Source organism: Leptodactylus fuscus, chromosome 4, assembly GCF_031893055.1.
Source record: "Leptodactylus fuscus isolate aLepFus1 chromosome 4, aLepFus1.hap2, whole genome shotgun sequence".
Taxonomy (NCBI): Eukaryota; Metazoa; Chordata; class Amphibia; order Anura; family Leptodactylidae; genus Leptodactylus; species Leptodactylus fuscus.
In genome coordinates, this window is record NC_134268.1 from 66847003 (window position 1) to 66862042 (window position 15040).

Consider the following 15040-nt stretch of genomic DNA (forward strand, 5'->3'; position numbering starts at 1 on the left):
GGAAAAACATGGTGTCAGCGCTGCGTCAAGGAGGGCTGCGCCATGCACTCTGCATCGCGCACGTGTTCAATATGGTTGTCAAGCATTTCCTTAAGTGTTCCACCCATCTGCAAGACATCCTAAAAATCTCAAGGAAACTTTGCATGCACTTCAGCCACTTGTACACAGCCAAACATACTCTCCTTGAGCTGCAGCGGCAGAACAACCTCTCACAACATTGGCCAATATGCAATGTTTCCACCCGTTGGAATTCAACCCTCCATATGTTGGATTGACTATATGAACAGAGAAAAGCCATAAATGTTAGCCACTTTTAGTCAGTGCCAGGACTGCGGGATGAAATGTATGTCATTTTACTGATTCACATCCTGGAGAAGATACTTTACAATCTAACTAGTCAGGGGACTGGAAATGTGGTGCCAACCTTTCGTGGACATGAGTCCTGTGGGGGTAGAACTGGAGGAGGACATTGGTGCACAAGCAATGTCTTGCCAAATTGGCAGACAGGAGGAACAGGAGCAACTGGAACAGTAAGAGGACGATGAGGAGGACGAGGAAAATGACACAGACATACCATGGCATCTAGACACTGAGCAGAATGTGAACCAGAAGATGCTGACATACTTAGAGTGCACCCGGCCACCTGTCTTGGAAGATCCGATGGACTTCTGGGCAGCCAAAACTGGATTTGTGGCTGAAATTGGCTGTTTGCCCTGGAAAAGCTGTCCTGCCGGCGAGTAGTGTGGCATCAGAGCGGGTCTTTAGTGTGGCAGGAGCAACAGTTACCCAAAGGAGAATTCACCTTTGTGAAGGTGGATCAAGCGTGGATCAGCCAGAATTTCCACCCACCAATGCCTAATGCAGCAGATTAAATGATCCATGTTGCCTCAACACTCTCTGTCAACAGGTCATTGTATGCTCTCTTAAGGCTGTTGCTACCACCACATTATATAAGCTTTCCACTCTGTGGCCTACTCACGCTACTGGCACCTCCCAACTCTGCCACTGGGTGACTGTATGGGCTCCTCACGCTTCTGCCACCTCTGCACTCTGCCACTGAATGACTGTATGGGCTCATAAGGCTGCTGTAACCTCCACACTTTGCCACTGGGTCACTGTATGACCTCCTCACGATGCGGTCGCCTTCCCACTCTGCCACTGGGTTACTGTATGACCTCCTAAGGCTGCTGCAACGTCCACATTGTATCACCTTGCCACTCTGTGACCTCCTTATGCTGCTGCTTGATTATCTACAAACATAGATATGATTATGTTCATGGAAATACCCCTTTAACTATATAACCAACTGAGTTTAAGTGTAATACCCCATGAAAGAAATTTTCTGAGAGAAGTCCTCAGTAGTTGATACCTTTTTTAATGGCTAACTCAAAAAGTTTTTTGATGACATATCGAGCTTTCGGGACTACTATAAAGGTCCCTTCATCAGGATGGTATAACACAATGTCTGAAGGTAGGCATATATATACAGAGAAATGGAGTGTTAGATGCAAAATAGATGGAAAACAGAACATAAACAGTTTAAAAAAAACCCCCACATATATATCAGTTCGCAGGAAAGTTCTCTGGGTTTATGGCTTCTTTGATCAGTGACGTGGTGTCTAGTGGTTATAAAAGGCCATAAAGCCCTGGGCCCTGTTTAAACCTTGTTGGAGAGTGCGAAAGGTCTTCATAAGTTTAAATTCCCATATGAGGCGATCTTTTCTGTCTCTGAAATTCCCCCTTAGTACCAGGATCTTCATATCCTGGGTCATATTATGATTTTGATTACAGAAGTGTTCTGGCAATCAAAATCATAATATGACCCAGGATATGAAGATCCTGGTACTAAGGGGGAATTTCAGAGACAGAAAAGATCGCCTCATATGGGAATTTAAACTCATGAAGACCTTTCGCACTCTCCAACAAGGTTTAAACAGGGCCCAGGGTTTTATGGCCTTTTATAACCACTAGACACCACGTCACTGATCAAAGAAGCCATAAACCCAGAGAACTTTCCTGCGAACTGATATATATGTGTTTTTTTTTTTAAACTGTTTATGTTCTGTTTTCCATCTATTTTGCATCTAACACTCCATTTCTCTGTATATATATGCCTACCTTCAGACATTGTGTTATACCATCCTGATGAAGGGACCTTTATAGTAGTCCCGAAAGCTCGATATGTCATCAAAAAACTTTTTGAGTTAGCCATTAAAAAAGGTATCAACTACTGAGGACTTCTCTCAGAAAATTTCTTTCATTTCATATCCACTGGCTAACACGGTACAAGGATATATATTTTTTCTTGTAATACCCCAGTGTAAACTCTTGTTTTTTTATTTTAAAAGTGCTAAAAAATAAATAAAAAGTTACGATGTGTGAATCCAGAGTCTAGAAACATACTAGTGAATTTCCTTAAATGGTCCCTATCTTTTCAAACAACTTATTCTTATTTACTAGAGCAGGGGTGGGTAATTTTCCCATGGGGCTGCATAAGAAATTGAAACTATTCTAGAGGGCTATGCGTGCCGCTGCAAATTTAGCTCCACCCACTTCTACATTGACTCCGCCCATTCTCAATTATCTTTCCATGTGCCCCCACAAAGTATAATCCTCCTACAGTCACCCGTACATTATATGTCCCCACATTATAATGTTCCCTTCCAACTGCCCCACAGTATTAAGTCCCTCTCCTGGTGCCCCAGTTTAAACTGGTGGAAACTAGAGGGGACATGAAATTGGAGCAGTTGGAGGGGGACGTTAGCAGTGGGAGTAGTTGGAGGGGGCAATAAATTAATGGCAGATAAAGTAGGACATTAAACTGGGGGCAACTAGAGGGGAACATTAAACTTGGACAGCTGGAAGCAGACATTAAACCGTAGAGGTAGTTGGAGGGTGATATTAAACTGGGGGCAACTAGAGGCAGACAGGTCCCCCTCCTGCTACCTCCACAGTTTAATGCTCCCTCCAGTTGTCCCCATTAAATTTCCCCCCTCCATTTCTCCCCCAGTTTCATAACCCCTTCATCTGCCCCATTTCATGTCCCCCCCCCCTCCATCTGTGCCCCAGTATAACATTCCCCTTCCATCTCTTCCCCTAGGTTACACACACACACACACACACTCTCTCTCCACCCTGCATCTCACATTTCCATCTTCTTGCACTGTCCTGCTGGCACAAAGACACGCCTCCCTAGTCACGTGACGTCTGACGTCACACAGGTCCTCTTAGTAGAGTAGTACAAGCTTTCCTCGGTCACTCCCTGCTGTTATCAGTGTTATAAGAGCGGGGGTGATCGGGGAAAGGTTTTTTAAGTAAAACACTAAAGGGACATGTAGGGAGCTATGCTTTTATCCCACAAGCTATTGCGGGCCGGACAGAATCAGTCAGCAGGCCGGATATGGCCCGTGGGCCGTACATTGCCCATACCTCCCAACTTTTGAAGAAACGAAAGAGGGACAAAATGTGCGGTGCACGCTGCTGCAAATTTAGCCCCGCCCACTTTTGTTGACTCCACCCACTCGTTAATTTTTCATGTGCCCGCACACAGTATAATCCTCCTACAGTCACCTATAAATTATATGTCCCCCTCTATCTCTCCCCCAGTTTCATATACACCCTTCATCTGCCCCCAGTTTCATGTCCCCCTTCCATCTCTTCCCCCAGATTCATGTTCCCATCTCTGCCCCCAGATTCATGTCCCCCCATCTCTACCCTCAGATTCATGTCCCCCCCATCTCTACCCTCAGATTCATGTCCCAACCATCTCTGCCCCCAGATTCATGTCCCCTCCATCTCTGCCCCAGATTCATGTCCCTCCATCTCTGCCCCCAGATTCATGTCCCTCCATCTCTGCCCCCAGATTCATGTCTCCACATCTCTGCCCCCAGATTCATGTCTCCACATCTCTGCCCCCAGATTCATGTCCTCTCCATCTCTGCCCCCAGTGTCATGCCGTCCTCTCCATCTCTGCCCCAGTGTCATGCCGTCCTCTCCATCTCTGCCCCCAGTGTCATGCCATCCCCTCCTTCATCTGCCCCCAGTGTCATGCTGTCCTCTCCTTCATCTGCCCCCATTTTCACGTTCCACCTCCACATTACACTTACCTTCTCCTCCACTCCCTCGCAGCTCTCTGCGCGCCTCTCTTGCTGACACATATGCGGCTGAAGCAAGGAGCTGACACAGGTGAGCTCCTCGCTTCGCCGCTGCGCGCCTCTCTCGCTGACGCATATGCGGCCGAAGCGAGGAGCTGACCTGTGTCAGCTCCTTGCTTCAGCCGCATATATGTTCAACTCAGATCTGCATCCTCTGGACACAGATCTGAGTTGAGATCCGGACATACCTCCCTGCAACCTGTCACCCAAATCGTGAATGTCCCGCGGAAATCGGGACGGTTGGGAGGTATGATTGCCTGGGTCTGTACTAGAGCATGTGATTCTGCACCAATATTTAATGTACTTTATTTAAAAAGTTGCTATTTTCTGACTGAAAAACCTCTCTGACTGTAAGTTCACACTAAGGAATATGGCGCTGATTTTAAGGTGAATTTCACCTCAAAATCTGCACCAGATTCTATGCTAAATACACCAAAATAATAAGCATCCTGCTAGATCTTGTCGTGGAATCTGCAGATAATTCAGTCACTGAAACTGCAGCGCGAGACCCTCTGCTGATTGTGACCATTCATCTGAGTCTAATCAGCAAGCAAATTGTACCAAAAAGTGAAGAGGAATTTGAGGCGGAATGTGTGCCACAAATTCCTCTTTATTTTTCACTGTCTGAAGTTACGATAAAGATCTTGCAACTAGATGGCTCCCTTTTTGCTAATTTGCTGTTTACTCCCTGTTAGTTGGATTGTTCCATCGCTAGAAACCAGCAGGCCGGTAGCGTAACTAGGAATGGCGGGGCTCCGTGGTGAACTTTTGACATGCCCCCCCCCCCCCCAAAGATCTCGACAAACTGACTACCACTCCCCCCCCCCCCTGCATTTTTGCACACATTATAATGCCCCACAGTGGCCCCTGCTCACAGTATTATGCCCTATAGTGGCCCCTGCACACAGTATTATTCCCCATAGTGGCCCCTGCGCACAGTATTATTCCACATAGTGGCCCCTACACACAGTATTATTCCACATAGTGGCCCCTGCACACAGTATTATCCCCCATAATGGCCCCTGCACACAGTATTATTCCCCATAGTGGCCCCTGTGCACAGTATTATGCCCCATAGTGGCCCTTACACACGGTATTATGCCCACTGTGGACACCCATAAACAATTATTATACTCTGGGGTCTTTTCAGACCCTAGAGTATAATAATAGGAGACCCAGGGGGATAAAAAAAACACTGTTGCTTACCCTTTTCCCAGCTCCGCTGCATTCTCCGGCACTTTCGGCCATCTTCAATGAGGGCCGGGATGTCATGTGACCGGGGGGCCTGCGTCGCACGCATAAGGACGCAGGCCCAGTCATATGCCATCACGCATGTAGGCCCCAAGCAAGCCCGGAGCATGGAGAGGTAAGTAACACAATTTTTTTATGTTTCGTTACCTCTCCTGCACCTCCAAACATTATACTCAGGGGTCCGAAAAGACCCCCGAGTATAAAAGTGCTTGTAGGGCCCATGGTGTCACTTACCAATCCCAGCCCCTGCCAGGATCGTTAAGTAAGTAGGGCCCGTTAGCAGCTAGAGTAACTCCAGCCGGTAACGGCTTATTAAAAAAAACGCAGCAGTAGCGGATGTCGCTGGGCCCCTAATGTCCCGGGCCCTGTGGCAGCTGCTACCGCTGCTACCCCGGTAGCTACGCCACTGCAGCAGGCTCAAGAAGCCAACATAGTCAGAGGAGGGGGATGTCTCTCTTAACAGCCTTTGCATGTTTCCACATAGTTTTCCCTCAAACTAAGTGTATTTAGAGTCTATGTTCTTCTATATACTCCCGACTAGCTACTTGTGTTGTTGCTGTTGAAATGTTAGTCATACACAACTAGCAGTTTTATTATTGTGTTCAGATTTCTCTTTTTCTGTGTCAGGGGTCTTTTTTGCTACAGCATATCCTGGATTTGGAGTCCGTTGTATCTGGATCTCCTATGTTATGGCCCCTCTGGTTTTTCTCTACTATTTATTTGCTATTTTACAGTTACTCCTGGCAGAATTACATGTAAAGAAACCAGCAGTAGTAGTATTGTATAGAAGAAAGGGGGGGGGGGGCAAACTGCTGGATATTGTTCACACCCACTGTCGCAGTTGTAGTCATAATAGAGCTATTAGCAGCAGAAACACTGATAGGACACAATATATGAAGGCTTTTATACAGCCAGAGAACAGATTGCCTAGCAGGACCCTGCACATATTTCAACTTTGGTTGAGAACTCAGGTACTGTAAATTCAGCAGCTTCTGAATGTTTTTATGGCCCTTTTGCACCTCGGCTGTATGCATCTAGCCTTAGGCTATATGTTGCAGAAAAGCTGTGTTTTTTGTTGCAAAATTTGATGCATTTTTTTGATCAGGGGTGGATTTAGCAGAGGTGAAAAGTATAAGTGATTCCTTTAGGCTTAGTTCACATTAGTTCGCTTCCTAATTAGGAAGTTTTTTTTTACCTTGGCATGCTTTTTGTGGAGCTTTTTTTGTTTAAACCGCTTCCAGGCGGTTTTCCATCCTTTAAGAGAACGGGCCGCAAAAAACGTGTCGCGTTCTGTACCATGCGTTTTTTGTAAAAAAAAAAAAAACGCGACGCGGTTTTTTGCAAAAAAACTCACGGTAAAAAAACACTTCCCATTCACTTCTATTGCTTTCTACAGGCGGAAAAGGCCTGAAGAAAGGTCATGTTGCTTCTTTTTCTCTGTTAGCCGAAAAATCTGCTAGCAGAAAAAAAAAAGCTAGCAGTCTCCATAGACTAACATTGTATGGAGGAGGATTATGACATGGATTCCGCTGCCAAAATCCTCCTCCATGTCCCTGTGTGAACTAGCCCTAGTTCTCATTACTTTTTAAAGCTACTTTTGGCTTTGACTCAAACAAAAAGATGCAAAATCTGCAAACAAACCAAGCTATTCTGCAATGTGTGGCCTTAGCCTAAGGCAAGATTGACACTAGCACTATTCTCTCCTATGACGGATCAGAACAAAAGACAAACTAGCTCTAATGTTAATTGAGCCTTAGTGTAGCTTATGGGTCCACGGAGGATTTTTTTTGAAAAATGCAACATGGTCTTGTTATATTTATACGTCTACGCAAAAGGAGCACTGTGTCTTATTAAGGAGACGCCACATCCGATAGGTGGTGCTAAAACAAGTTCCTCTTTTCTACCAAGAAGCTCTAGTTGCATATTCTTTACCTAAGTCTTTTTACAAAGGCTTCTCTATAGGAAAGAATTATGGCTAAAAGAAGAAATAAAAAAATAAACACATGTAAAAAGCTCATGAATTTTATGCTGTTTTTTACAAGCCCAAAAACTGAGAAGGAAGCCTTAGGCACTGTTCACATAACGGGGTGTTCATTTGGTATATGTCAGCATGCCAAAATACTTTTTCCTGTAGAAAATAGCATAGTACAGTATACTATATTGTTCTATACTGAGATATACACTAATAAAAGTATAGACTCATTGACCGTATAGTATACTATTCTATATACAGAGATATAGATTACTAGAAGTATATCACATAGCAAAGTATACTATTCTATATACGGAGGTATACAGTAATAGACGTATACTACACTATTCTATATACGGAGATATACAGTAATAGAAGTATATTGTACTATTCTATATACAGAGATATACAGTAATTTACATCTACATCATGCTATATATGGAGATATACAGTAAGAGAAGTATATTGTACTATTCTATATACAGAGATATACAGTAATTTACATCTACATCATGCTATATATGGAGATATACAGTAAGAGAAGTATATTGTACTATTCTATATACAGAGATATACAGTAATAGAAGTATATCACATAGCAAAGTACACTATTCTATATACGGAGATATACATTAAGAGAAGTATACTACATTATTCTATATATGGAGATATACAGTAAGAGAAGTATATTGTACTATTCTATATACAGAGATATACAGTAATAGAAGTATATTGTACTATTCTATATACAGAGATATACAGTAATAGAGGTATACTACACTATTCTATATACGGAGATATACATTAAGAGAAGTATACTACACTATTCTATATACGGAGATATACAGTAAGAGAAGTATATTGTACTATTCTATATACAGAGATATACAATAATAGAAGTATATTGTACTATTCTATATACAGAGATATACAATAATAGAAGTATATTGTACTATTCTATATACAGAGATATACAGTAATAGAAGTATACTACACTATTCTATATATGGAGATATACAGTAAGAGAAGTATATTGCACTATTCTATATACAGAGATATACAGTAATAGAAGTATATCACATAGCAAAGTACACTATTCTATATACGGAGATATACATTAAGAGAAGTATACTACATTATTCTATATACGGAGATATACAGTAAGAAGTATATTGTACTATTCTATATACAGAGATATACAGTAATAGAAGTATATTGTACTATTCTATATACAGAGATATACAGTAATAGAGGTATACTACACTATTCTATATACGGAGATATACAGTAATAGAAGTATATTGTACTATTCTATATACAGAGATATACAGTAATAGAAGTATATTGTACTATTCTATATACAGAGATATACAGTAATAGAGGTATACTACACTATTCTATATACGGAAATATACAGTAATAGAAGTATATTGTACTATTCTATATACAGAGATATACAGTAATTTACATCTACATCTACACTATGCTATATATGGATATATACAGTAAGAGAAGTATATTGTACTATTCTATATACAGAGATATACAGTAATAGAAGTATATCACATAGCAAAGTACACTATTCTATATACGGAGATATACATTAAGAGAAGTATACTACATTATTCTATATACAGAGATATACAGTAAGAAGTATATTGTACTATTCTATATACAGAGATATACAGTAATAGAAGTACCGTATATTGTACTATTCTATATACAGAGATATACAGTAATAGAGGTATACTACACTATTCTATATACGGAGATATACATTAAGAGAAGTATACTACATTATTCTATATACGAAGATATACAGTAAGAGAAGTATACTACACTATTCTATATACGGAGATATACAGTAAGAGAAGTATATTGTACTATTCTATATACAGAGATATACAATAATAGAAGTATATTGTACTATTCTATATACAGAGATATACAGTAATAGAGGTATACTACACTATTCTATATACAGAGATATATAGTATAACAGAATATAGCATACCACATAGTATACGTTTGTTCTGTGCAATATATTTTTATTTAGTATTTGCTGCCCCTGGGTCATCCATGTTGCCACATAACAGCTGGTGGGCACAGTGATGGCAGGTTATACCAATAGCAGCACAGGATACATGATAGAGTCTTGTGACCCCTGTGAGACCCTCTCTCTGTGTCCCTGACACTTTGGGCACAGGTGGCAGCTCCATGGCCGGGGCAGCTCGGCACATGACGGTGTGTACTATTCTATATACAGAGATATACAGTAATAGAGGTATACTACACTATTCTATATACGGAGATATACATTAAGAGAAGTATACTACATTATTCTATATACGGAGATATACAGTAAGAGAAGTATACTACACTATTCTATATACGGAGATATACAGTAAGAGAAGTATATTGTACTATTCTATATACAGAGATATACAATAATAGAAGTATATTGTACTATTCTATATACAGAGATATACAGTAATAGAAGTATACTACACTATTCTATATATGGAGATATACAGTAAGAGAAGTATACTACATTATTCTATATACGGAGATATACAGTAAGAGAAGTATACTACACTATTCTATATACGGAGATATACAGTAAGAGAAGTATATTGTACTATTCTATACACAGAGATATACAATAATAGAAGTATATTGTACTATTCTATATACAGAGATATACAGTAATAGAGGTATACTACACTATTCTATATACGGAGATATACAGTAAGAGAAGTATATTGTACTATTCTATATACAGAGATATACAGTAATAGAAGTATACTACACTATTCTATATATGGAGATATACAGTAAGAGAAGTATATTGCACTATTCTATATACAGAGATATACAGTAATAGAAGTATATCACATAGCAAAGTACACTATTCTATATACGGAGATATACATTAAGAGAAGTATACTACATTATTCTATATACGGAGATATACAGTAAGAAGTATATTGTACTATTCTATATACAGAGATATACAGTAATAGAAGTATATTGTACTATTCTATATACAGAGATATACAGTAATAGAGGTATACTACACTATTCTATATACGGAGATATACAGTAATAGAAGTATATTGTACTATTCTATATACAGAGATATACAGTAATTTACATCTACATCTACACTATGCTATATATGGAGATATACAGTAAGAGAAGTATATTGTACTATTCTATATACAGAGATATACAGTAATAGAAGTATACTACACTATTCTATATATGGAGATATACAGTAAGAGAAGTATATTGTACTATTCTATATACAGAGATATACAGTAATAGAAGTATATCACATAGCAAAGTACACTATTCTATATACGGAGATATACATTAAGAGAAGTATACTACATTATTCTATATACAGAGATATACAGTAAGAAGTATATTGTACTATTCTATATACAGAGATATACAGTAATAGAAGTACTGTATATTGTACTATTCTATATACAGAAATATACAGTAATAGAGGTATACTACACTATTCTATATACGGAGATATACATTAAGAGAAGTATACTACATTATTCTATATACGAAGATATACAGTAAGAGAAGTATACTACACTATTCTATATACGGAGATATACAGTAAGAGAAGTATATTGTACTATTCTATATACAGAGATATACAATAATAGAAGTATATTGTACTATTCTATATACAGAGATATACAGTAATAGAGGTATACTACACTATTCTATATACAGAGATATATAGTATAACAGAATATAGCATACCACATAGTATACGTTTGTTCTGTGCAATATATTTTTATTTAGTATTTGCTGCCCCTGGGTCATCCATGTTGCCACATAACAGCTGGTGGGCACAGTGATGGCAGGTTATACCAATAGCAGCACAGGATACATGATAGAGTCTTGTGACCCCTGTGAGACCCTCTCTCTGTGTCCCTGACACTTTGGGCACAGGTGGCAGCTCCATGGCCGGGGCAGCTCGGCACATGACGGTGTGTACTATTCTATATACAGAGATATACAGTAATAGAGGTATACTACACTATTCTATATACGGAGATATACATTAAGAGAAGTATACTACATTATTCTATATACGGAGATATACAGTAAGAGAAGTATACTACACTATTCTATATACGGAGATATACAGTAAGAGAAGTATATTGTACTATTCTATACACAGAGATATACAATAATAGAAGTATATTGTACTATTCTATATACAGAGATATACAGTAATAGAGGTATACTACACTATTCTATATACGGAGATATACAGTAAGAGAAGTATATTGTACTATTCTATATACAGAGATATACAGTAATAGAAGTATACTACACTATTCTATATATGGAGATATACAGTAAGAGAAGTATATTGCACTATTCTATATACAGAGATATACAGTAATAGAAGTATATCACATAGCAAAGTACACTATTCTATATACGGAGATATACATTAAGAGAAGTATACTACATTATTCTATATACGGAGATATACAGTAAGAAGTATATTGTACTATTCTATATACAGAGATATACAGTAATAGAAGTATATTGTACTATTCTATATACAGAGATATACAGTAATAGAGGTATACTACACTATTCTATATACGGAGATATACAGTAATAGAAGTATATTGTACTATTCTATATACAGAGATATACAGTAATTTACATCTACATCTACACTATGCTATATATGGAGATATACAGTAAGAGAAGTATATTGTACTATTCTATATACAGAGATATACAGTAATAGAAGTATACTACACTATTCTATATATGGAGATATACAGTAAGAGAAGTATATTGTACTATTCTATATACAGAGATATACAGTAATAGAAGTATATCACATAGCAAAGTACACTATTCTATATACGGAGATATACATTAAGAGAAGTATACTACATTATTCTATATACAGAGATATACAGTAAGAAGTATATTGTACTATTCTATATACAGAGATATACAGTAATAGAAGTACTGTATATTGTACTATTCTATATACAGAAATATACAGTAATAGAGGTATACTACACTATTCTATATACGGAGATATACATTAAGAGAAGTATACTACATTATTCTATATACGAAGATATACAGTAAGAGAAGTATACTACACTATTCTATATACGGAGATATACAGTAAGAGAAGTATATTGTACTATTCTATATACAGAGATATACAATAATAGAAGTATATTGTACTATTCTATATACAGAGATATACAGTAATAGAGGTATACTACACTATTCTATATACAGAGATATATAGTATAACAGAATATAGCATACCACATAGTATACGTTTGTTCTGTGCAATATATTTTTATTTAGTATTTGCTGCCCCTGGGTCATCCATGTTGCCACATAACAGCTGGTGGGCACAGTGATGGCAGGTTATACCAATAGCAGCACAGGATACATGATAGAGTCTTGTGACCCCTGTGAGACCCTCTCTCTGTGTCCCTGACACTTTGGGCACAGGTGGCAGCTCCATGGCCGGGGCAGCTCGGCACATGACGGTGTGTCAGCCTCATCCCTCCCTACACGTGTGCAGTCATAATAATAACAAGAGAGCCGCGGTGCCGAGCGCACCCTCCTCCTCCTCCCCCGGGCACAGGCTGTCTCCAGAGCCGCCCGCCCCCCGTCCTCCCCGTCCCCTCCCCCCGGTCTGTGAAGGTCATTACACCCAGGCAGCCGCGGTCCAATATAGCGCATGCGCCCGGGCCCGGGGACTGGCAGAGAGAGGCGGCACAGGCTCGTATACACAGCAGGCAGAGGGGAATAAAGAGGCAATATGGCGAGGATGCCTGGCAGCGGAGACTGCAACCCGGGCACCGCGGACAGCGATCCCCTGCATGCCCAGCCCCGGGCAGCCCAGCACCGCTTACAGCCGGGCAGCGCGGGAGAAGAAGAGGAGGAAGAAGAAGAAGAAGAGGAGGATGATGATGAGGATGAAGATGATGATGGTGATGAGATCCAGGAGGTGCAGATCACCGGGGAAGATGAGGAGGAGGATGACGAGCTGCTGCTGCTGGAGGATGAGGAGCTGGAGGACGAGGAGGATGAGGACGATGAGATCCAGCTGGAGTGGGAGGACGGGGCGCATCTGGAGAGCCCGTACGGCTGCCCGCCTGGCATGCTCCCGCATTCCTCTGCCCAGCGCCCCATGCTGCCGCCCGGCCTGCGCCCCGGCATGGTGGTGGAGGATGTGGAGCCCCTGCTGCTGCAGCTCGGGGGTGCTGGGGGCGGCATGGACGGAGCCGGCTGTGCGGGCTCTCCCTCCTCCGAGCGCCCCGAGCGAGCCCGGCTCAGCGAGAACACCCGCCTGGCCACCCGCTACGCGGTGCGCATCTTCCGGGAGTACCTGAGCGAGAAGGCGCAGAGCCCGGACTTTGAGAGCATGGACAAGGAGGCGCTGTGCCGGGTGCTGCGCTCCTTCTACGCCGAGGCTCGCTCCAAGAGCGGCCAGCTGTACAGCAAGTCTTCCCTCATCAGCATCCGCTCGTCCCTAAACCGCTACCTGAACGAGCCGCCCTACTGCCGCACCCTGGACCTCACCAAGGACCCCGAGCTGCGGAGCGCCAACCTGACCCTGGCCGCGGTCATCCGCAAGCTGGAGGAGCAGGGGGCCGGCCCGGTGGTGCAGAAGCAGGCGATTACCCGGGCTGACCTGCGCAAGCTCTACACCTCCTGCGTCTTCAGCGCCTCCACTCCATTTGGGCTCCTCAACAAGGTTTGGTTCGAGACCTGCATGTACTTCTGCACCAGGGGCAGGGAGAACCAGAGGGAGTTGGAAGAAGACTCCTTTGGCCTAGCCATGGACGAGGATGGCCGGCGCTTTGTGTACTTCAAGGCGCTGGGGCCCTATCATAAATCTCGCTCCTCATCATGGGGCAAGAAGCGCGGAGCGCCTGGTGGAGCCACCACAACGGACGGTGATGAGGAGAACCTTCCCCGTATGTACGAAACTGGCACTGAGTTCTGCCCATATGCCAGCTTTGTCAAGTACTTGGCCAAGCGCAACCCTCTGTGCAAAGCGTTCTTCCAGCGGCCCCGAGACCACTGCAGCGAGGCTGATGTTACCTGGTATGAGAATAAAGCCATTGGCAAGAACCTACTGGGCACTCGCATGCAGATGCTCTCCAAGGCCGCCAAGCTTTCCAAAACCTACACCAACCACTGCATTGGTGCGGTGTCTGTAGCTACACTCAATAGTATAGCTGGCATTGGCACCAAGCTTGGTCCCCCCTACTTTATGGACAATGTGAATGGTACGAGACACAGGTCAGCACAAGCTGCCGGAAATTCTTACATCCTGCCCAAACCTGACCTGAAGTCTGAGGTGCCCACCAAGAGACCGCTATTTGAGGCAAACCCTCCCGGAGAAACATGCAGCCCACCCTCACCAAAAAGACTATGTGTGCGGCCTACAGAGCCCTCGGACTGTGTCCTTCTGGTGTCTGTCAAGAATGACCCTCAGCCCCCCTGTCCGGAGACCAATGGTCATATGGTGCTGGCAGCCTCCCCAGCGGTCACCTCCCCAGCCGTGCTCTCCCCTGTACAGGTAATGAAATTCATCAGATGTTTTTATAGTGACTTTTTGCTGGGT

General features: G+C 41.8%; 1 protein-coding gene across 2 annotated transcripts in view; it reads left to right on the forward strand.

Annotated features, from left to right (window-relative positions):
• KCTD1 (potassium channel tetramerization domain containing 1) overlaps positions 1-15040 on the forward strand; it is a 101096-nt gene that overhangs the window by 32853 nt on the left and 53203 nt on the right. Inside the window, exon 1 of one of the 2 annotated variants that reach the window (XM_075270600.1) lies at positions 13126-14995. The exons of the other annotated variant lie outside the window; for it this stretch is intronic. Coding sequence (XP_075126701.1) covers positions 13226-14995 — 1770 coding nt within the window. The 5' untranslated portion in view covers positions 13126-13225. Of the gene's footprint in view, positions 1-13125; positions 14996-15040 lie in introns of those variants that run through there. 2 annotated transcript variants of the gene reach the window in all.